General features: G+C 42.6%; 1 protein-coding gene across 1 annotated transcript; it reads right to left on the reverse strand.

Annotated features, from left to right (window-relative positions):
• Nucleotides 1–990: 990 nt before the first annotated feature.
• kif4 (kinesin family member 4) lies at nt 991–17,873 on the reverse strand. The gene is made up of 31 exons (XM_069673049.1): nt 17,730–17,873; nt 15,927–16,071; nt 15,703–15,817; nt 15,305–15,495; nt 15,109–15,198; nt 14,814–14,980; nt 13,963–14,057; nt 13,691–13,810; nt 13,218–13,393; nt 11,470–11,531; nt 11,222–11,354; nt 10,896–10,954; nt 9,487–9,592; nt 9,185–9,292; nt 8,786–8,968; nt 8,452–8,555; nt 8,186–8,330; nt 6,765–6,875; nt 6,573–6,656; nt 6,300–6,413; nt 6,018–6,173; nt 5,818–5,915; nt 5,178–5,307; nt 4,914–5,084; nt 4,706–4,822; nt 4,518–4,595; nt 4,266–4,367; nt 3,301–3,468; nt 3,096–3,221; nt 1,944–2,042; nt 991–1,657 (listed from the first exon to the last, which is right to left on the reverse strand). Exons 2-31 carry the CDS (start codon nt 16,047–16,049, stop codon nt 1,448–1,450), a joined length of 3,741 nt encoding a protein of 1,246 aa, XP_069529150.1. The 5' UTR covers nt 16,050–16,071; nt 17,730–17,873; the 3' UTR covers nt 991–1,447.
• Nucleotides 17,874–24,348: the final 6,475 nt, after the last annotated feature.

The raw sequence follows: 24,348 nt of genomic DNA on the forward strand, positions 1-24,348 counted from the left end.
CTCTCATTTGTTGTTCATGTTGTCTTTTATTTTGAAGGAATTGTTTTCGAGTGCGAAAATGAAAATTACATCTCATATCTATAAATAATTAAAGGGTGGGGAGCTGATGGGGGATTATGATTGTGTCACTGTTATGTAAAGGCAAACTTTGACAATAGCACACATCTTGAACTAGTCATTATAAGCTATGCAATCTTGGATCCCGTCGACTATAGTCTGTTGACGATATAGCCTTTGGGGACAACGGTGAACATGCCGGAGCATGTAGCCGGCGGTTGGTGATAAACGACTTTCTTGTGATTTACTTTAATTAATGGCTCTTAAGTTTGCCGAAATAATATCATGATGCAGATTAGTAAAAAGTCAAAATGAAGCTTCGTCCGGTCTGTCCTCAAGAGAAGAAAACTACTTTTAAAATGCTCGTTTGTTGAACGGAGGTCGTGCGATCATTTCTGATGCGTTCGAGGAAGTCGGGAAATCTGAACGCTGCACGACTTTCGTGACACAGCGTCAGGCGAATTTGACTCAAGTTTAATTTTGATTGTTAGCAGTTAGCATGCAGATGCCGGGATGTCATTACAGCGCATTACGTTTGGCCTGCTTTTGCTCTGCACACGGACTGTTTTTCCTGCATACGCCGCAGCCTGCTGATATGTGATTGGTCAATATTACTCGGACTACAAACGTAGTACAAACGGAAAGCAGATCACTTTCCGTCCCAGAAATCCTCGTCCCTAACTGGCAATAGAGATTATAAACTATGTGACAAAAATAAAAATGCAAAATAAAAAAGGGAATCAAGGCATTTAGACATGTTTGTGATAAAGACCATTTTTGTACATGTAAAAAAAAAGAAAAAGAAAAACCTTTCCACTAAAGATGCCGCTAAGAAACAGCAATGAAAGTGAATCAAACATTAAACATAAACTAATGAATCAAATAAATAAATTTCCATCACATAACGACCCTCAGATTTCACAAACTCGCACAAACTCAGACAAAAGTTCTGTTGTTGTTTAAAACCCAGATTAGACTGTAAGACTTTATTTAGCTCCGACAGTAAAAGCAGTAAAAACCTGAGGGTTGCTCCTCGAGACGATGTTACAGTGGTGTGTTTAATAGTGCTGGTGTTAAGCGGTTTGACTGTAGATTGGAGAACTACTGATTTGACACATTAGCAAAATCAATTTAGTCTTAATTTATGAGGAAAACAATGTGCTACATTACACTAAAATACTATGTACAGGCTTCTTGATCATCTCATTGTGAATTCCAGTAAAACATTCAATCCTATTCACAGTCCCTCGTTACCCTCTCTAAGCGATTTAGAATCAACGGCTACTTTCAAGTTACAGTTCACAACAGTTTAATCACATATAAAAGAAGACGTCAACAAAACATTGAAACAGACACACAGGGACACCTACTGTTAAAACCTCTGTCCTGACTACGACTCCTCTCTGATGGGAGTGCACCCCGAGAAAAAACTGTTCTGAAAACTCGTCAGGATCCTCTTCTTCTTCTTCAGGAAGCTGACCGTCGTTCTGTCCTCCTCTTCGTCCTCCTCCTCCTCCTCCTCCTCCTCTGCCAAGATGGGCTTCCTCACCAGCTTAAGGTCCGCAGTGGGATGTCCCATGTCTCCCATTTCTTTCAGCACCTAGAATAATGCATACGTGTCAGTTCACAATCGGTCTGCTTTACATCCTTTACCCTTGTAATGTAGACAAGATACATCACACCAAGAGAACACTGACAGTCTTTGCAGTGTTTGCCTAAAGAAACAGGTATCTGACAGATAGATAACTAAAAGAATGGATCACCAATCAGCATGCAGCATCTTTTATGCTTCAGTTTTAAGATCAACATGCCTGTCAGTCGTTCTCAAGGCCACCGTACAGAGGATTACTCCTTGTATTGTTAGTCCTCAGAAGGAGCCAGCTTACCTTCTTGGTGGGTGTACAGGATGGCGGCTTGAAGAAGGTGGTGTTGTCAGGGCTGGTGGACACAGAGTCTCTGGAAACATTTTCTGCCTGACTCACATCCTGAAATGAGTTAGATTAAAAGAATGATATAAACTGATGATGCTTTGATCTGTATTTATATAAAGAAAGTGCAAACTACTTCAGTTCACTTTATTAAAGATATTTAAACCGACAATCTCGAAGATTTCAGTTTCGTTCTCTTGGGCACCACCTAATGGCGATATACGGTAATTGCGGGAGCACACTTCTCAGATATCCAGACAGTGTCACATGTGTGACGTCAACAGTCGCTTTCCTTTTTAGACTGTTTGCCTTCATCTGAGCGTCAAATTATATTTTTGAAGTTGTATCTGTAGTCATGGATCTTTTCTTTCTTTGTTCAGCCACAGTAGATTACGGTTTACTCGCAACGCAATTCTCCCCTGGAAAAAGCCAGTCAGTCAAAGCTGGTGCTCCCTGTAATCGATAGAAGCAATAATATTTGAAATTGGCTCCATAGCTGTGGAGAAAGTTGTACAAACAGCTCGTGGTTTCGCCCATTCTACATGCCTACAACACCCAGCGTGCATTGCGCCCCTCCCTCTGAAAGGAACGACCCAGGAGAGCAGGCAGTGTTCAAAGCACCTCATGGAACAAATGATTACATTTTACAGTTTGTGTTATTTTCAACTAAACACTGCAGACATCGGAGGCAGACGACCTAGATTGAGCAAGTGTAGTTCAGCAAGCTTCCTGGCTTTGATCGGTGAACTGGCCCTTTAAAGACTGTGTAGTTCGAGGTCGGATTAGAAAGCTCATGAAGGTGAGATGATCCCACGGATCAGCGGTTTGATTTACAGCATAAAACACATCCCAAAAAGGTTCCAAACATATTAAAGAAACAGTAAACGACACCCTCCGATGTTTATACAACATTGCAGACCACAGGGGATCTATATTTTGAATATCAAAGAGGTGACGTAAATGACTTCACGCACGCGGGGAAATAGGATGATTGGTCAAATTTGCAGAAAAGTTGCGGCAGTAGCTTGAATTTGCGTGAAGTCGTGGGAACCTAACATCACAACGTCCTGGAGGGACTGAAATGATAACTACATGAATAAGTCGACTCACTGCAGCAGGCACCTGGCTGTCCATATTTCGACACTTCTCGTGATCACACTGGCAGTTCTCCCCGCACGTCATCTTTCCTTTGCGGCACCGGCACTGCTTGTTGCCGCAGCGACCTTTACACGCACACTGAAGAAAGAGAAGCAGAGCATGTTGACATGTGTTTGGATCATAAGATTAAAGAGGACTAAGTTGTCATCAGTCTTACCCCAGTTGCTTTCGGTTTCTTTGAAGCTCTGCGTGCCTTCTCTGGTTTCTCAGGACGCCACTCTTCAACTTCCTGCTCGTTCTCATCCTCACTGGGAGACATCAGCTCTTCAATGTTGATGGCCATATTCAGCGGCGCTTTAGCTGTGGTGAAGCGCTTCGCTTTAGGCTTTGTTTGTAGAAGACAAGAAAATAGTGATCAACACACTTTCAAAATCTGTCCAATAATAACCTTTACGATATACAAGTTCTTAGTTCTGGAAGATCTACATTTATTCCAACAGAAAATTAAACACAAAGAAAGGACATCTCGGTTCCCACTCCCAGGAGAACAGCTGCTCGGCCTTTGCATTAAATCCAAACAGGATGCTTTCTGAAAAACGCAAGTGAGCATCAGATACAAAATCAGTTAAATCACATTGTTTTCTGTTGGAATGTCCTAACTAGCCGCGAGTGAGAGCGTTGTGCAGCGCGACGCAGCGTTTTGATCCCGACGCCCTGTTTCTATTTTTAGTCCTGTCGCTCGCGTGGACAAGGATGAGGAATTCATGGAACTCAAATGAGTAGTTACCTGTACGATCCCTCCTCATTTCACTTTAATAATCTAAATTAAGTGGCAGCTGGCTGAAAGGAGATTGCCAAAGAGCTGGGAGCGTCCAGTAAGAAAATGTTTCTTGACATTCTGTAGCGTCTCGCATAGCATTGCTGTCATCTGACACATTCACTGACATTTAGCAAAACTCAGTTACCTCAACAGTCCCGGCTTACCCTCGAATCTTGCTTCATAGTACACCCTCCGGTCTCCAGCGCACAGCTGATAGCAACATGGTTTGTTTACATGACGTAATGAGAGTGTAAATTTGATGGATGCAGCGTGGACAACGAGCGTCCGATGCTACACGACGCGACGCAATGTCTGACGCTCTCATGCTGTTAGGACACGGTGTCAGACAAAAATGCACTGACCTTTGGAGGAACGTATTCGAACGAGTCTTCTGGGCTCTTTGGGTTGATGGTCGGAGGCACAAGAGGTTTATGTCCACTGGCCAGCTGGAGCAACGACAGTTTCTGTGCAGGGAAACAACAGACGTGGGTGGCTTTAGCCAATCACTCAGCACTTCTCATTTTTACACATTTGTGCTGCTATAAGATTGAAAGTGTTTAGTATGCGTCCTTTATAATTCAACATTTACATAACAGACTTCATAATAGAGTTACCTGTCTGTACTCCTCATTCTGCTCCACCAGTTTCTGGTTCTGCTCACTTAATTCTCGCAGCTTTTCAAGCTCTTCTTCCTACATCGACGGTACAAACAACTAAATGGTTAACTCTGCACAGTTTCTCCTAAGCAAGAAAACATGTGTAGTTAAAGATTAATTAAAAACTGTTCAGCATGTGTAAGAACCTGGAGATTGAGGCGCTGCAGAAGCTCCTTCTCCCTTGAACTCTCCTCGTGTCTCTTTGTTTCTTCCGACTCCTCGCTGATGGGTTTGTTCTGTAGCTGGTTAAGTAGGTAAAGGACCTGTGCAAAGAGAAAAAAAGGATGTGTATAAAAAAAACGGAACATTTCATAAGCAAGCATTTCTGCTGAAAAGAAAGAACACATTGCGCACCTTCTCCTGATGCCTCTGCTCCAGCTCCACCAGCTGCTGTTGGTGCTCCATGTCCATGGTGGACATCACATTTCTCTCATCAGCCAGCCTCTTCCTCAAGTCCTGTGCGTTCCCTTTCTCCTGGTTCACTTCGCTCTCCAGCTTGGAGCTGGCAGTTTTGGCAGACACGAGCTGAAACAAAGAAAGTTTGATGTTAAAATCCAAACAAATGGATGCACTGAATCACAGCAGTGAATATTAAATAACGGATTAGCATTTCCTCACCTCAGACATCAGGACCCTCACTGCACACTTAGCATCGACTATGCTTGTGATGCCGTCGACGCGCTGTTTCAAACGGCCCTCGCCGTCTGCCACGAGAACTTTCTGCTGAAGGTCGGCTATCTGAGCGTTCCTGTTAAACAAATCACTCTTAAAGGTGGGGTATTGTGCTAATTTCAAGCTTCATATTTCACTCTGTGATGCCTGTGGAGTAGCTTAGCATAATTTACAGTGCTCTGTGCAGGCCCTCATACAGCCTCTGCCTGAAACGACTCAGTCAGCTCTGTCCCTTTAAGAAACCCCGCCCCTACAAGCCCGCTTTCTTCTGATTGGCCAGCTAACAGAAGCCTGCTGAGGCTGCACTTTGTGATGTCACAAACTGCAGTGTGTAGAAAAAAACCTGGCGTTCACAGCAGCCTGCAGACTGAGCTGAGAAGCCTGGGGATTACTCCAACATACTTTTACCTACAGATCTGAGACTCCCATAATTTCTACAGTAATGATCCCATATGAAAGTATATAGGGCTTTTAATAATCTGGGTGCTGAATCAATGAGCAGCTATTAATTGAAAGGTAACACCACCGATCGAGAGGCAGAGTGCGATGAGTGCTGGTCAAACATATGAGCTGCGTTCAGACTCACCTGAGGGCCATCTCTGTCTCCAGGTTCTCCACCTGTTTGGTCAGAGGCGTCTCCAGCGCCCCCTGGCTCTCCAGCTCAGAGATGATCAGTGTCCGACGCTGCATGAAACGACACCACAATATAAAGGGTTCATTCTTTATAACATTTCGTTTGATGTCCCACTTAATATCATCGTTAGCTGATCATGATTTACATCTCACCCTGATTTTGGCAGCGGGTCGCTCTCCTGCCTCCATCTGCTGTTTGAGGTGGGTGATCTCCTGAGCCAACACCTTTCTGTCCTCCAGCAGGTCGTTGAGGTGACGCCTGGCCTCCTCTGTGCTGACCAACACCTCCACTTCATTGAGAAGCCACGTCTGATCAGGGACGGAGTCACAGGGTTAAGGAGGGAATATTCTCACTGTCTAAAGTAGATCCCTTTGGGTGTATCTACATTTATAAAACAGTTTCATAGCGTAAGCTTTGTTTATAATATTTGTTACCTTGACTCTTGTAGCAGCTGACTCCATTCCTCTGCTGTGGACATCTTTGCGTTTCTCTGCGACCTCACTTCTCTTCTGCAGGGCATCTTTCAAGCGTTTGTTTGCAGCTGCAGCCTGTCGGGGGATAAAGAGGTTTTATTTGTTTCATTTACACATTGCCTGAAGAATTTTAATCTATTTATATTCAGAAACAACTGCTTGAAGAATTAGAGAAACACATATGCTGAAAACACCCAGTATATTAAATTGCAGAGACAGACCGAGAGGCCTCACCTCCTCAGTTTTACGTCGCAGAACGTTGGCCTGTTTCTGGTAGTCCCTCTCAAGTTTAAGCAGCTCGTACTGACGTTTACGATCCTGTAAAACGGATCAGAAATAAACAGCGAGGTTAGGAAAACCAAAGATCATAAATCAACGAGTGCCAAAATAAAAAGATGTCTGTTGAAGAAAAACGTGCTGCAGTACCTTCTCCTTCAGCTGCAGCACCTCCCGGTCCTTCTTGCTCTTCCAGTGTCTGAATTTCTCAGAGTCCTCCCTCATCTGCTTCATCAGCTGTGTGCGCTGACTCTTCATGGCCTGTGAGAACAACGGCGTTACTGTGCTGTGCGTCTGTGGCTTACATGTGTCACAAGTAGTGTTCAATATTAGCAATGCTCTGGGGCAACTCTGTACACATGATGCCATGTGATGAAAGAAGAGAAAAGGTTCGATCTTTTTTACATCTATAATATCACTGAGCAGGTTTTTGCCTCAAGAATGCTGCACGAAGTTTGCTAATGAACAAATGTTACTGTGATGCCCTCGAAAAATTCTTTGACGTGAATACTGGAGTTTATAGCACATTAATGTGCTTATAAACCGTGATTTAAACACTGATCATTTGTACCAGTGTTTTATACCATGAAGGACATGCCACAAGATGCGAGATACTTAAATTCTTCTTAAAGTCTCCATCTATCGCCGAATGAGGTAACACAATGGTGATTGAGCCTATGGCCCACTGATGAAAGCCTTTGTATTTGCAGTACATAGTATTATTACAGACTGGGTGTCTGTGGCGACATTCGCGAAAAAAACAAAATCACAAGCAGCGCCCAGTTAGTGACGTGTTTTCCATCACCCAGCAGTGGTCGGTCTGCCAGAGAGGGTAGGCGGAGCTAAGCGGCTGCTTTTCCGCTCTCTGCAAGTGTTGCAAGTAAACAGTAATCTACTATGGCTGAACAAACAAAGAAAAGATGGATGACTACAGATACGACTTAAAACAACAAACTCGACGCTCAGATGAAGGCAAACAGTCTAAAAAGGAAAGCGACCGCCAGCCAGGAAAATCGAGAGTTACAACCGTTACAAAGGGAGCCAAACATGGACATCTGCTTAAATAGGGAAGTGCAATTACTGCATATCGCCAAAGAGAATGAAACTGAAATCTTCGAGATTATATCTTTAAAGATTAACAAGACTGTGGCTGACCGCATCAGGTCAATGTGCGCTTTTGTGGGCAATGTGTTACAAGGCCTTCCTTATGAGGTCAGTGACAACAGGTTTGAAAGCAGGTGCGTGCTGCGGACGTAGGTGAGGATCCTTGAGCAAGTATCCAGAGCCGTATAGACAGAGAGTTGCGTCAGTGGAGGTCCAATATGCTCTATGATCCGCCATTGCGATGTCGCAACTCTCTCTCTCCGCGGCTCTGAAAGCACCGTCACTCACTCAGTTGGTCAATCAGTCACATACAGACCCGTGTGTAGGGCTGACCCCTGCTGTCAGTCAAAAAGTGACACCTCCATCAATCAGCAGTCATACAGATATTAGATAACGAATGCCATTCTAAAATGGTAATAGAGCGGGTTTACACCTAACACGTAGAATGACAGAACATCACTGGTTACCTGGATCTCCTGCGTGAGCTTGCTAACTTTCTGAACAGACGACTCTTTGAGTTTCAGCAGCTTGGACTGCTCGAGAAGTTTCTTCTTCATGTCTGTGAGCTGACCCTCGAGCTCCTGCAGCCTCCTCCTGCGCTGCTCGCTGAGCCTTACAAGAAGAGAGTGCACAGTACGTCAGATAAGAAAGAAACACTGAAGGCTCATGAGATTACTTTAAGCTTCCGTCAAAACTTTTGGAAAATATTAGACAAACAGTAGTGTGTTCATACTTGGCATGGTTGGTGTCTTTCTTTGCCGACTGAAGTGCGAAAACGAGATCTTCTTTCTCCTTCTGCAGCGAATCCACGGCCGTCTGTAGAGACTGTACGTTTTTCTGTTGGACAAAACACAAAAGATTTAAACTTTTTTATTATCTTTCAACGATAAAAAAATGCAATATACAATAAAATCAAACACTCGCATGTTCTGTCAGTAAGTACATCCTACATTCAGCAGTTAAGGATGGAGGTCTCCACACACTTACAGGTTTCTAATTATACTCATCAAATCTAAGTGATTACAGAGTAACTATGAGAGTCAACAGTGGACCCATTATCCTCTTACCTGGTGCTCTGATTGCATGGGCTCCAGCTGGGTGTCGTTCTGGCACATCTTCCTCACAAAAGCCTCCTTCAGACTCAACACTTTGTTCAGCTCAATCAGCTCCTTGGAGAGCTGGGCCTGCCGCAGTGCATGATGGGCTGTAAAGGCCTCCGGGGAGTCTTTACCCGCCATGGCCGTGACGTCCTGTTTAATGTGTCAGAGGCAGGAGACAGTTTAATAAAGTAAGAGGTGAGGAGAGAGACAGTCTTTGACCGATTAGTGTGAGCGAGAGAAAGAACATCTGTCTTTATCTCAGTGAGGACTGTACAAAATGTGCAACGCTGCAGAATTCTCCATTTAATAAAGCGTCTTTAGTGTCCATCTTATGTAATAACTGAGAGAACAAATTAGCCAACGTACTGATGGGGACTCATCTGCTGAGTTTTTACTGCCATTCCCAGACACCTCAGGTGCATCCTCGCCTGCAGCCATGGCGTCGATGGAGGCAGCGATGCCTGCACTCTCATTCTGAAAGAAACAAAACATGTCATTTAGAACCAGAACATCCAGCAACAGCGCTGATTGCAATTTGTTCTGCTCGTATCGTTTTTAAATTAATCAATATATTTAATAAAGAGACAATTATAATGTTCAATGCTCATTTTAGCTTCACTTCACACTGCTAGCTTCTGTTGGAGTATGTCAGCTGACTTGTGTACCACCTTGAGCTCTAGGATGACGTCCTGCAGGTTCCTCATCACCTCCACGTTCTCCTTCAGCTCCTGGTCTTCCAGCGTCTCCATCACTTTCTCGAGGTCCACTGTGCAGCTGTGATAAATGTCAATAAAACACTGTGGCTGAATATGATCGCTATAGTCAAGAAGGAACAGGTGGATCATGAACACAACTCACTGAAAGCTGGGTTAAGCAGTTCTTTGTAGTTATGCATCATTCTGAAAGTCTTGATAATCAAGTTATACCACAGACTTTGACAAAGGTTGTTTCAGAGTGGACATTACTATTGGATATATATATATATTTGGATATATAGTTTATATACACCGATCAGCCATAACATTAGGACAGGTTGCGTGAATAACATTGATTATCTCGCACCTGTCAGTGGGTGGGATGTGTTAGGCAGCAAGGCAGCATGTTTGAAGCAGGAAAAGTGGGCATGCGTAAGGATGTGAGCGACTTTAACAAGGACCACATTATGATGGCTAGACGACTGGGTCAGAGCATCTCAAAAAACGGCAGGTCTTGTGGGGTGTTCTGACCCCCGTCCACCGCCGAAAGCGCCTACAATGAGCATGCGAGCATCAGAACTGGACCACGGAGCAATGGAAGAAGTTGGCCTGGGCTGATGTTTTCGATTAAAATCAGGTGGATGGCCGGGTGAGTGTGCGTCTCTTGCCTGGGGAAGACATGGCACCAGGATGCACTAGAGGAAGAAGGTAAGCCGGCAGAGGCAGTGTGATGCTTTGGGCAATGTTCTGCTGGGAAACCTCGGGTCCTGCCGTTCATGTGGATGTTACTCTGACACCACCTACCCAAACATTGCTGCCGACCAAGTCCACCCCTTCATGGAAATGGTATTCCCTAATGGCAGTGCGGCTTCCAGCAGGATAATGAGCCCAAACATGGTTCAGGAATGGTTTGAGGAACACGACAACGAGTTCAAGGTGTTGACTCGGCCTCCAAATTCCCCAGATCTCAATCCAATCGAGCATCTGTGGGATGTGCTGGACAAACAAGTCTGCTGCATGGAGGCCCCACCTCGCAACTTACAGCACTAAAAGGATCTGCTAACGCCAGATACCTCAGCACACCTTCACAGGTCTAGTGGAGTCCATGCCTCGACAGGTCAGGGCTGTTTTGGCGACAAAAGGGGAACCTACACAATATTAGGCAGGTGGTCATAATGTTATGGCTGATCAGGCTCATAAAGGGGAGAGCTGCAGGAGGGCTGTTTAACCAACACTGGCATTTTGTTCCTACTCTTAAAAAATGCATAGTGGAGCTTTAATCTATTGTTATGTTTTTAATGGCTTCAGTGTTCTGGGTCCTATTTCAGCTTTCTCAGACTCGTCCTGAAGTCCTGCTGGATTCAATATGTTTGTGTACTTACGCTGCATGGTGCCGCAGTTGCTCCAGTTTGTTTTGTAGTTTCTCATTTGTTTGTTCCGTCTATAAAATAAATCAAACACAATTTAACTTTCAATTACATGATAAATGCAAAGCAGTGACACGGAGATCTAAAAATATAAAACAGACTGTGTCGTTGCATTATTTTAGCCGTCCATGTTTTATTTAAATGCCAGTTTCACTCTTGTTTTTTTTCCTTCCCATGGGCACAAACAAACATCATTACTCATAGCAACAGTTTTCCAATCAGCTCTCGACAATTACTGTGCAGGAAGGATTAGGAAATGTTCTGGCTCAGGCCGGACTCACCATAATGATCTTCTCAAACATGAAGGCGGTCTGTCCGGCTGCCTCGCTCAGCTCCCTGCTCAGCTTATTGTTCTCGTCCTGCAGAGCGCGGTTCCTTTCCAGCAGCTTACTCACTTTCTCCGTTGACTCCGGCCTGTAGCAGAGAGAGTTACTGCCGCAGCATTTTGGTATGGGTAATATGTACCCTGGGTGCATTTAACTGAAACCCTGGTGGAAAATCAGTTTATTGGGAAATTTTAAGGTCTTACCCAGAGAGCACAGGAGCAACTCCTCCACGGGCATGAAGCAGCATCACCTGCAGCTCCTGGACCTAAACAAGAAGAAATAAGATGTTTACGATACAACTTCAGTCTTTGTACAAACAAAAGATTTCCAACTTGTATTTCATCAATCTCGTTGTTTGCTGAAATGTCAACATCATGATGCAGATTCTACCGGGGCACCATAGAGAGCCTCCTGACAGGCTGCCTCACCACCTGGTATTGCAGCTGCGCACGGCCCGGCACATCACCGGGTGTGAACTGCCCCACCTGCAGGAATATATGCCCAGCAGTGCCTCAGGAAGTCCCTGAGGGTCATCAAGGACACAGCACACCCTCACAACAGCCTGTTCTCCCTGTTGCCCTCAGGTCACAGGTACAGGTCCCTTAAGGCACACACCAGCAGACTGAGGGACAGCTTCTTCCACCAGGCCAACACAAGTGCAATTCAACCCCCTGTGCAATACCCTCACGAGAATGTGCAATATTTCTCTCTCGAATGTATATAGTCCTCTGCCTTACATGTACGTCATTTTGCCTTATAATGTATATACTAGAAAAATGTAAATATTTCTCAAACATCTTTATTATTATTACTTTTATTTTATGTTACTGATTTGTTACTGCTTCCTTATTTTTTTTTATTATTATTCTATTTTATGTGTCTATATTTAAAGTCAAGGTGAAATGAAAAATGTCATTTAAATCCTTTTAGATCACACCCCCGGTAATATTGTGCATCTATTTGACAATATAGGCCAAAAAAAATACAGACAATCCATTTCTTCGTATTCTTATATCAAAATCCGATCATTTTTTCTTCCGGTAAAACTAAATTTCACGCGTGCTTACGTAAGTTAGCACCAACCAATTTCAACCAATCAATCTGCAACATTTAGTCGCAGAGCACCAAAAACACTCGGTCAGTTAGCTAGCTACTGCGCTGTGGAGAACGTCTGTCTACGCCCACTTCTCAATGATCAAATCAAATCCCTCTAATGATATGTCCCGCCTGCACGTCCTGTTTCACTCGGAAATATGTCACGATACGGAAGCTAGATACTCTGGAAATGCTGTTTCAGCTCGTCTTTGATATTTTACCCTTTCTAATCAGAGCGTCCCAGCATAAGTCTTTCACACGATTGTACTTGTATAACCGGAGTGACAATAAACATCTTGAATCTTCAAGATTAGTAAAAGTCAGAATAAAGCTTTGTCAGGTCTGTCCTCAAGAGGAGACGAAAAATACTTTTAAAATGCTCGTTTGTTGAACAGAGGTCGGATCCATCGTTTCTGATGCATTTGAGGAAATCGGGAAATCTAAATGCTGACCGGCTCTCGTGACACAGCGTCTGTTTTCGATCTAGAACAGATTTTTAGCAGTTAGCATGCAGATGTCTGTTTATAGAAGCTAAATCATCGTCAAATAGCCGCTGATGGGAGCTGTGGTGTCATTACGGCGCATTACGTTGCGCCTGCTTTTGCTCTCCACACAGAATGTTTTTCCTGCATACGCCGCAGCCTGCTGATATGTGATTGGTCAATATTACTCAGACTACAAACGGAAACCAGAACACTTCCCTAAAATCCACGTCCCTGCCTACAGATTCTACATTTCTCTGTAGAATCTGTGACTAAAGATTAGTATCTCATTAAGGGCATTTAACATTCAGCTTTGTCACATAAGCCAAGTGCAGGTTGCTGTCCGATTGTGAGCTCGTCTCCAGTTTCTGTACCTGTTGTTTCAGTCGGTTCATTTCCGCAGCTCTTGGATCGACATTGACAATAGGTTTGTTTTTAATCTTGCGAGCTCTGTCGGCGTATCGCAGCGTGTTGATGGTCTCCTCCATGTTCGAGTCTGCAGGACTGATGCAGGCAATCATCAAAGTGTGGCTGTTGCCTCCCAAAGAGTCTGATTAAAAAAACAAACAGATCAAAAAAGCACTCAGTGAAATCAATCTGCAGTCATTTCATGTTGTATTGTAGCCGATTTGAAATTCGGCCTGTTTCCATCTATATTTCTACATCAGTTTATGGTGAAAGAACAGTGGCAGGCATGAAATCTTCCCATAGAAAATCAAAGCCATGAGATGCAGGATGCTTTCCACAGATGATTAGCTCATGTTTGAATGTCCCCACTGTAAGGATGGTTTCTGAAGCTGCCCTAATGACCACAAAGTAACTCTCAAACATGGAAATCAAAGCGTACCTTGCAGCAGGCGGGTGAGCTTGGAGTCTCTGTAGGGAACAAAGGTGTTTTTCTTGCTTTCATCCCCCAAGGCGCTGATCACATTACCCAAACACAAAAGGCCGCGATTGATGCTGATGCCTGAACACAAAAATAAAATCATCTAAACAGAAATGCTCTTACTGAGGACACCTCAGATACGCCAGAGAAATGTCCAACTCCACAATATATCACTGAGAGAAGAACAAAATGGCAACTTTTATCAGACTGGGAGGAAAAACACATTTGTTTACCTTCCTTCAAACGATCTCCCTCCGCTTTGGTTTTCTTTTGCCTTTCTGAACCAGCCAGATCCACAAGGTGCAACTTTGAAACGATTGAGTCGACTCTGCAACAAAGGATTAAAGCCGTTGAATGAGGACCTGCACATTCACACTAACACAGCTCAGAGGCAATATTGGGAAGTGTCTTTATAAAAAATGCAGCACAAAAAAAAAATCTGATAATATAACTATAGCTCAGTTACATTTACGCATGCTGTGAATAACACAAGAGCCAATACAGCATCATTCAGTACATTCATCATGTATTGTTTAGGCCCTCGCTTATTGCGAAGTATTGGTTCCTAATAGGGCTGCACCATATTGGAAAAAGCTGACATTAACTTTTTGTTCTGTGATATTTATTGCAATAGAGTTTTCATGTTTATGTAAACAATTAACAAGCATACTTTTTTTTTTATTTGGGACTTTTAAGCGCTTTTTCTTCTAACAAAACAGATGTGACTATTGCACATGCACACATCGTAATTGCGATTGTTAAACGATATATCGAGCAGCCCAAGTTCAGCAGGAAGGCAACTAAACACTGAGGGAACAAAAGCTAAAGGCAATAGAGTTGTTTCTTTCATCACTTGAAGGTGTGAAGTGCAATTCTTAACAAATTCAGAAAATGACTTTGTGAAGGGTTTTACATTCATGATGTTGTGAACATACACAAACTCAGCAATCTGCCCCCACAGAAAGCAGTCAACATGCATTTTGTTTGCTCTTTGATGTGTGTAAAGCTTCATTATGCATGCTAAGGTCAAAGGGGACTGATATAAGTCAAAATGATCAAAGAAGAAAGACACCACCAAACTGACTTGTCTGTGCCTCTGCGCTGCTCCAGTGTGATGGTGAAGATGGCATGTGAGCGAGAGGAAGCGGCGTTCATCGCCGTGGAGCCAACAGTGCGAGCAGAATTTCCGAGCTCCAGACAACCCACCATCTCGTGGGCAGAGAACACCTGTCGCTCTGTCAAACCCACGATCTGGAAAACAGGATATTTTCAATTAAAAGAAACGCTGACAAACTATAATATAATGAAAATGTTTTGGATTATAAAAGGTGACACCAAGCTATGAGCTTAAAAAAATGTGTTTGTTCTTGTGAACTCACCTTAATGCCGTCTTTAGGGTCTTCACGAATGCTGAGGCCGGGTTTATCTTTAGATGCGCACAGCAAGTCCAAAATATCCTCGTTATAGATCTACAATCAGAATCAACTTTGAAAGCCTATCCCGCAAAGAATTAACATATGCTGGATGCCAAGAAACAACACATTTTCTACACAGTGTAACAACATGTCCACCGACCTCCAGGTAAGATACTGCCAGGTGGAATTCACAGTCCGTCCTCTTCTCCCTTTCCTCAAAGATCCTTCTGATAACTCGAGGAATAACTCCGACTGAAGGATCATTTTCTTGAGCTGATGTGTACGTTCCTCCCATGGAGAACGTCTTTCCTGATCCTGTCTGTCCGTATGCAAGAACTGTGGCATGGTATCCTACATAAAGCACAATGTAGTGAGGATGCTAACTGATTCAATAGATAAGATGAAACCACAAAATGAGTTATAAAATGTGTGATATCTTAGGTGACTTCATTTAGTTCTTTTTCCACTGACTCTGCGATGTCACCTCCAGGCAGGGGGTTAAAACAAAGACATATTTTTTACTATTTAATAAATCATCATGTTAAAAGCTAAGGCTACCTTTGAAAAGTCCACTCAATAAGGTGGACACAGCCGTACTGAAGACTTCTTCTTGTTCAGCAGTGGGATCAAAAACATAATCGTAGGTGAACGCCTTTTCTGTGCCAACGATCACCTGAAAACAACACATAGCACAGTTCAGTGACACATAAAAACACCCACATGCTCAAAACATTACTCAAAAAGACAATAAAAAGTATTTCTCTATACTGTTGTTGACAGACCTGTGGCTCCCCAGGCACGAATGTGAGACAGCACTGACATCCCTCGTTGATCTCTTTTGGTACCAACGGGCGACATCGCAAGGCAACCCGCACCGGGATCACCTTATCATCCTCATTTGTCATGATGCAAGACTACAATATATACCTGGAGAATAAAGAGGCAGTTATAATGAAGCCCGGTAATATCAGTCAAACAATACAGCAGAAAACACCCCGTCAGATATTTTGAAGAGACAGAAGACGCTTGTATGATAAACCTCCATTTTCAGGCAGAGACAAGACGGATAATTAAGTAATACTGAAGGTGATTTTAGTCTCCTAAAAATCTAAATCTAAATGTTCAAAGTAGGGATGCACGATATTATCGGCACGTTATCGGTATCTGCAGATAACGGCTTGAAAATGACAAATCACTATTTATGTCATTTTTCGGCCGATAAAACAATGCTTTAATTATGCCTAAATGCTCAATGATTCCCTAAAAAAAGTTGACGTAATTCTACGACATTAACTCTGCCTGCACCACGCCTCTTCCGTCAAGCGTGCAGGGTGCAAGGTGCAGTATGGCAGTTTTTCAACGTTTCCTAAATGGACAGGAAGGTTGTGCTCAGCATCGGTCATGCGAGGAGGGGCCAAATCTTATTCATTCAACACTACAAATTGAATCGGCCATCTCAAGAATCTGCCAGTGGGCATGATATCAATTCCACTACAGGGGAGACTTGACTGCAATAAGTTGGAAAAAAACGTGCCTAATATATCAGTATCGAAATTGACAATCGGCAAATAGGGCTGGAAAATATTGGCAAAAAATCCAATATCCTAGTTCAAAGTTGTTGCTCTCTTGAAAATTTATTAAAGAATGACATCACAATTTTGGGCAAAACTGAATTTTGTGAACTTTGTACTCTATGGTTGAAAGGTAAGGCCTAAGTGTCATATGCAGAAGGCTGGCATATGTGCATAACGTGTAATCATAATTATAATGTGTAATAATGTCTCTTCAATGGAGAAGATGTGCTGAAAAACACACTGGGAATGAGTCAGTGGTTATATTGAGTAAAAACTGGGAACACAACTAATTAGTAGCCTTATAGCTATGTAAACTGACTAATTTTCCACAGTGGTCTGGATTATAGCACTGATATGAAATAAAAACTCTATAACGATTTGAGAGTAACGTCAGCATCCACAAATATGGCTCGCTGTCTGCACATTTGATAACGTCAGAGAAACAACAGCACTAGCATAATTTCTAGTTAAGACATTACATCCATTTAGTTTAGTGTGGAGGTAACATGGCGTCCAGTGGTGAATGAGAAACTGCCTCCATGTCTCAGTAGAATCACCATGGATGAGTTGCCATGGTGTCCAACGTGTCCCATTATTCATTCACCCTCTGTGGAACAGCTCCGAGGTTTGTTTGGGGATGACATCATAACCAACAGTCCGTTATCCATTCAGACAGATCACGGGTTTACTTTTTATAGAATTGTTATTTAAGAAGGGGTTGTTTCTCTATCATGAGCATTACTCAGCCTCGATCTCGATATGTGTGATGAATGCATAAACCAGTTAGCTACGACGTGACGTCTATTTGAAGGAAGACGCACGGCAAAACAATCTAACTTACCAGTTGTGTGGTCACTGGATGTTAAAGCGAAACTTATATCAAATTCAAAACAATGCCACTGGGGCAAAAACTCCGTCTTCAAACCAGCTGACAGATGTTAACTAAAATACGTTTGTCGTCAGGTGCAGTCAACTAACTAGCTGAGTTAGCAAAACCTTACATTAACGTACCTTTTCACGTTTCCTCCGATGTCAACGATTAAATATCACGAAAACTGCATCCAGCGGTTCTAGTTGACAATTGACAGCACTTATTTCGGACACTCTTGATGAACCGTCTTTTAAAATGTCACTTCTTGCGGCTAACTTCATTAACTTTTGTCCCTAGTCCGTGTGCCTAATGTTGATACTGCCCGCCAGTTTCAAACAACAAGCTCCGCCTCTTCGTTCTTCTTCTACGCGTAGATCTATGGTAGAGTCAATGCAGCTCGGCAGCTTTACTGACCTCTACAGGATGAAAGAGAAATCGCAATATTGGTACAATCACTCAATTAAAAAACACTCACCCTGCCCTCACCTTTCTCCTTGTTCATTTTTAACTCTTACTTACAGCTCACCAATTCAGTTATTTGTTATTCATTTTCCCTTCCTCTTGACTGTTTTTGAACCTGTATTGCTGTATATTCAACATTTTTGCTTACCATGCACTGAGTATAGCTATTACCATTTTAACAAGCTACTTTTATCTGTGGCTCTATGTTCTCTGAATTCATTTTTGGATATAGCCTTTTTATGTGACTTTATGCTTGTTAAATTTTTCCCCAAATTGCCACAGTTTTAGAGTGAAAGCAGATGGTGAGTCACTGTTGTTGTGTGAAAGTCTATCCCCTTGTAACTAACAACAAACGCATTTACAAAATACGCCTTCATGACCAATAGAACAAAAAACTAGTTGAAGGCAGAGTGAAAAGAGTGAACATCATAGCCACACTGCCCAGGCAACAGCATGTGACTCAATAATGGTGTCAGATAGTCAGAATGCCAAGATGAGAGATAAAAAGCTCGGCAGGGTTTTTTTTTTTAATAAGTGGAATTCGAGGAGGAAGACACAGCAGAAGAGAGCAGAGTGTGTGACATGACATCTCTTCTTGATGAGATGAGTTTTCAGCCTACAGTTGAAAAATAAGGAGTGACTCCTCTTGTTCTGGCTGGAGGAGAAAGGTCATTACACTGTGAGGCAGAGGGGAAAACAGCTGAGTCCAGATAAAGTGATGACACGGTTTCTGCAGGGAAGAGAGAGAGCTATAAGCAGGAGCGATATGGTGCCAGGAGTCACAGCATGCGCTGCAATTTTGTGCTTCTGATAAGCTGCATTAATTTTTTCCAGAAATTTTCACAGTGCTTTGCATAAGTGTCACAAAATGGTTCTCCTGCATTTAAATCCTGTCGGCATCAGAGAGTTTATTAAATGCACAAGAAAAACGAAGCACTGTTGTAGGTGAGCTTTTTCAACGTTGTGAGGACTGGGAACCTATAACACTCATTTCCCCCCTGCTGTGACGGAAGCTATTAACAATGAAGAGCCATATCACCGTATGAAGGAATTAGTAATGCGAGCAGGTATTTGATGGACATGTCCTACATAATGTCGCAAAATGTGTCATAAACTTTCTATTGCTGCTGTTTAACGGCTCTTTTAACCATCATGTTATTTGTCTTTCATTACCAAGCAGTTAAACTCTATGGAGTATACACACAGTATCCAATCAGTTGACAATGACATTTCACCCTTTAATGACCTCCACTCATTCTTTTAATCAGTAATTAAAAAAACATGAATGTAAAAAAATATATTATTTTTTTATTCTTCCAATAAGACACTCTATCTATCACACTGTTGACAGAGCAATGCAGAGCTGCCGTTGATTCATTCATCAGGTCATTGTTTGATTATAAAACAATCATCATATAATTGCTTTATTATTTTATTGAATTATTAGCCCATCCAAAAATTAAACTTTAACTGTTTAAGCAGAGGGCGGCACAGTGGTGCAGTGGTTAGAGCCTTCGCCTCACAGCTACAAGGTTCCTAGTTCATACCCCGGTTCGGACGTAGTGGGCCTTTCTGTGTGGAATTTGCAGATTCTTCCTGTGCATGCGTGGGTTCCCTCCGGGTACTCCGGCTTCCTCCCACAGTCATGCACAGTCACTAAGACATGCTCATTAGGTTCATTGGTCACTCTAAATTGCCTGAAGGTGTGAGTGTGAAAGGTTCTCTGTTGCTGTGTCTGAAACCGCATACTAACGTACCGCCTACTACATACTCAAACAGTATGTACTGCATACTGCCTACTACCTGACTATTAGGATGCCGTTCGCATCATACTCAGAGCCGTCTTCTCCGTATCATGTGACTTAATCGTTTACGTATGTCCGGTCTGATCTCCATTCCATCTCCGCCATAGTAGAAGCTGAATAGCCGCAATGCATTTTGGGGCGGTTGAGTACAACCAGTGAGCTCCCGTCTCATACTCAAATATCCGGGCCGATCTAGTATACATCCGGGCAATTCCTTGCATACACAAATTTGCATACTATGAGATGGGAACGCATGAAATACGCAATTTAACGTCACGGTTAGAATGATTAGTATGATAGTATGCGGTTTCGGACACACCGTGTCTCTATGTGTCAGCCCTGTGATTAACTGGCGGTCAGTCCAGGGTGTACCCCGCCTCAGTGACAGCTGGATAGGCTCCAGCCGCCTGCAACCCTGTGGATAAGGAAAGGCAGTGAAGATAATGGATGGATGTTTAAGTAGAGGGTCAAAGAGAATAAAAACAGATGTTCAATCCAACATTGTGATCATTTAAACAGCCCTCTACTTCTCTCTGATATTAAAAGGAAGCATTGTTTGTTAATGTCTGTCTGTACAGGGCTGACACAGGAAATGTTCATGTCTGGCCCCATGGCCTTCCTAAAAAATAAATTGAACAGACCTGACACAGAGATAATAAAAAAAAAGCTAGGGGGTCGCCTTTAAACTCCATTGGACTGAGAAATTCTCAGCTAAATTACATGATTGGCTGTTAGAAAGTGATATTTTTGATCCAGAGATAGTAGTAGGGGACTGGAGAAGTAATTATTGCCGTTGAGACATACTATGCAACAGGGAAGTCAAAATATCTGTTTTCGTCCCATCCAAATGTACTTCCTTTCATCCAGGGATGTCTGCCTTTTTAAAGGCTCTATCTCTGTCTTCAGTCAGCTGACTGTACACGTAGTCTGAGAGGAGATGTGAGTCCTGCTGCTGTAGGAAATTCCACCACAAGGCCTAATAACAACATGCCAGATTGTCTCTGCTGCCGAGAATAGATCAGACGGTGAATGAATGGAACAAACCCGTCTATTCTCTCCATAAATATTCACTGGACGATGATTGAATAGGAAGCTTACGATGCCAACGATGGTCTCACTTAAAGCCATCTTGACCTTGAAGAGCAGTGCTGGCTCTTATACTGTTTCTGGAGGAAATTCAGCCTGCTCCCCCCTTTCCTGTTGTAGTTTCAAAAGATAATCAGCATGGGGTGGATTGCATGACAATGACATCACCCATGCCTAAAATCCAATGGTTTCATGAAAAAAGGGGGTCTTTTGAAGATGAGACGCTCTGCTCAGCAGCACACAGCCACGTGTACGTACCAGCTTCATGCTCCACTTACATAAACGTTGTGTAATGAGGTTTCATTTATCCGTGTTAATGTAAGATGTGATCAAAAGAACTGCAATCCAAGTAAGGAGCTAAAATAATAATGAAGACTGGTGAGTTAATTAGAGGGAGTTTGAGTATTTTTCTGCAGAGCTTTATCCTTGAAATATTAGCTAGATTAAATCTAAACCTTCCACCTACCGCTGCAACTCCATCAGAGCTGATTAATCGATTATTAATAGACATTATAAAGCTCTGAATACATCTATCATATCACGTCAGATCATGACTGAGGACATTGTCCACATTATCCTGTTGATGACTTATGTTGTAAAACAGAATTAAATCAGGTGCAACATTGACAAAAGTAACTCTGTAGCCTCAAAATATTACTTGCAGGTGGTCCACAGTGGCCACCAAGTGTTATCCACACTGCAAGCTTTGCAACCCACCGTTACAGTTCCACAACCATCCCAATTCCTTTGTGCTAGATAATTCCATTGCCATTCACACACATTCACATGCTGATGGCAATGACATAAGTGCCAATCTCCATTAAGCATCTATAGGCATTCATACATCAATGACTATGTCTTCTGGAGCAATTTGGGGTTCAGTGTCTCGCCCGAGGACACTTCGACATGTGACTGTAGCAGTCAGGGATCGAAACACCAATTCTTCCGATCGAGAGATGACCGACTCTACCACTGAGCCACAGCAGACTATAGGGCTACAGGTCAAGGCGGGGCTGTGTGAAGGCTATGAGGAAATAACATATGCTTACAAAGCACTTGAGTTTTTTGTCATTTACATTTCTTTAATGTATCTATTCTGTATCATTTTCACACATGTTTACATTTTGGCCATCAAAAAGGTTTGGTGGCCCCTGGGACTCGTGCTTACAGCATCCAACCCTAAAAATGCATGAGCCTTGGAAGGCCCTGTTATCATAAAATGAATAAATGAGAAACCTAACAATCACTGTTTAAGTACACAAAGTAAAAAAATGTTTTCAATTCAATTTTAGTTGTAGAGCACATTTCATACAAATGTACCAACCCTTACAACACACACACACAAAATACAGGTCTTACGCTCCCTGCCCTGTCTCTATTAGATCACAATGAATAGCATTTATTTACCCTTTCTACCTCCACTTATCATATCTATTACAACATTCAAGCATCTAAAAGATGTCATATTCCTGTGTATATTTTTACTTTGAAAAAGTAACAGTGGCAACATATAAATCCTCTAAGCTTTATTCTTTAAAGTTGAGCTGAAACGGCATTTCGAGAGTATCTAGCTTCCGTGTCGTGACGTATTTCCGAGTGAAACAGGACGTGCAGGCGGGACATATCATTAGAGGGATTTGATTTGATCGATGAGAAGTGGGCGTAGACAGACGTTCTCCACAGCGCAGTAGCTAGCTAACTGACCGAGCATTCTTCATGCTCTGCGGCTAAATGTTACAGATTGATTGGTTGAAATTGTTTGGTGCTAACTTGCGTAAGCACGCGTCAAATTTAGTTTTACCGGAAGAAAAGCGCATTGATATAAGAATACGGAGAAATGGATTTTCTGTATTTTTTTTGGCCTATATTGTCAAATGGATGCACAATATTACCGGGGATGTGATCTAAAAGGATTAAAAGGAAATTTTTCATTTCACCTTGACTTTAAGGACAAAAACAGCCCTAAATGTTGATATTAACATAAGTCCTGCCTCTGACGAGGTAAAGAGCTGATCCTTGTTTAGATTTTGGGGTAGCACCTGGGGTGGCCAATCACATTTCAATGGGGGCCCAGGCCACCCCTGGCCCTCTGGATCCGCCCCTGCACACAAGTCCATACACACCCAAAACACACAAAAACAAACAGCCAAAGGCATGAGAGAAAAGCATACGCTTTAAGTCTGCTTTTAAAAGAACATAAAGTTTCCACAACTCTCAGGTCAGGAGGCAATTTGTTCGTCACCATGGTGACTAAATGTACCTTCACCTGCTTTGGTTTTAACTTGAGGTAAATTCAGGAGGTTCATACCTGATGATGTGAGGGATCTGATATAGCCAGTGAGCAGGTCAGAGAGATCTTGAGGCGCCATACCATTAAGAGCTTTATAGACAAGAAGTAGTATTCTGAAGTCAGTTCTGTACTGAGCTGGAAGTCAATGAAGGTTTCTCAGTGCAATAATTTCAAGGGCTTAGCTGCCATTTGTTACGGAAAGTGCTGATGGGTACATGACCAATTTATAAAGAAACCAAAATATGTTTTAAAACAAGTTTATCCATATCAGACAAGTTAGCACAACAATTTCAGTGTGAAGTTTCTGGATTTATTAAAACTGGAAAGAAAACAGAGCATTCATGCAGAAGAACGGTGGTTACCCTCAAACGCCTGCTTAAAATAATGCTATTTCTCCCGATTCAGTCTGCTCAGGGAGGTCTGTTACCAGGCAAATTCTCAGTCGCTATACAAGAGCCAACAATAATTAGCAGCACATTTTAAACCAGGCTGGAAGCATAGTGCTGAGTCAGTCGTGAGGCACGTTACGGGAGGGTGTCTGTGTGTAACTGCTCGCTGCTCGGGCACAGATAATAAAACCATTTATGTCTGGACTTGACAGCAAATGGGGGTAAAGACGAAGCGAATGGACACTGAAGGCACATTAACCTCGGGATGAATTTAATATAAGCACAGGCACTTTTTTGGGGCGCTGCAATATTGAAGACATTTATCTGTTTCATTGGCACTGAACGTGTTATTAAAATCAACAGCACACATAAAGTTAATAGCGCTGAGGATGTTACAGGCTACATTTTTAAAATCATATACACCCTCATCTCACCAGCCAGGCTTTAAATGCTGCAGCAGGGAGGCCCGTCCTCTGAGAAGTGTGAAGTCAAATTGTCTGGACACTTTCTTGACCTAATCATTTCCCCCAAAGTGTGCAGCTCTGCCAAAGTTTTCAATCTAATATGGACCATAAACCTCGAAGAAGGCTGACTAACAATCAAATAAATATTTGATGAAACATTTCCATTAATTTTCAATGAAAAATTAAAAACTGTCATTTGTGGCTTTATTCTGCATTGATTCAGCAGACTAACAGTTATCAGCCAACACATTTAGTTTGAAATG

Source organism: Semicossyphus pulcher, unplaced genomic scaffold (assembly GCF_022749685.1).
Source record: "Semicossyphus pulcher isolate SPU_LCO1_2020_fin unplaced genomic scaffold, fSemPul1.0.p SCAF_10, whole genome shotgun sequence".
NCBI lineage: Eukaryota > Metazoa > Chordata > Actinopteri > Labriformes > Labridae > Semicossyphus > Semicossyphus pulcher.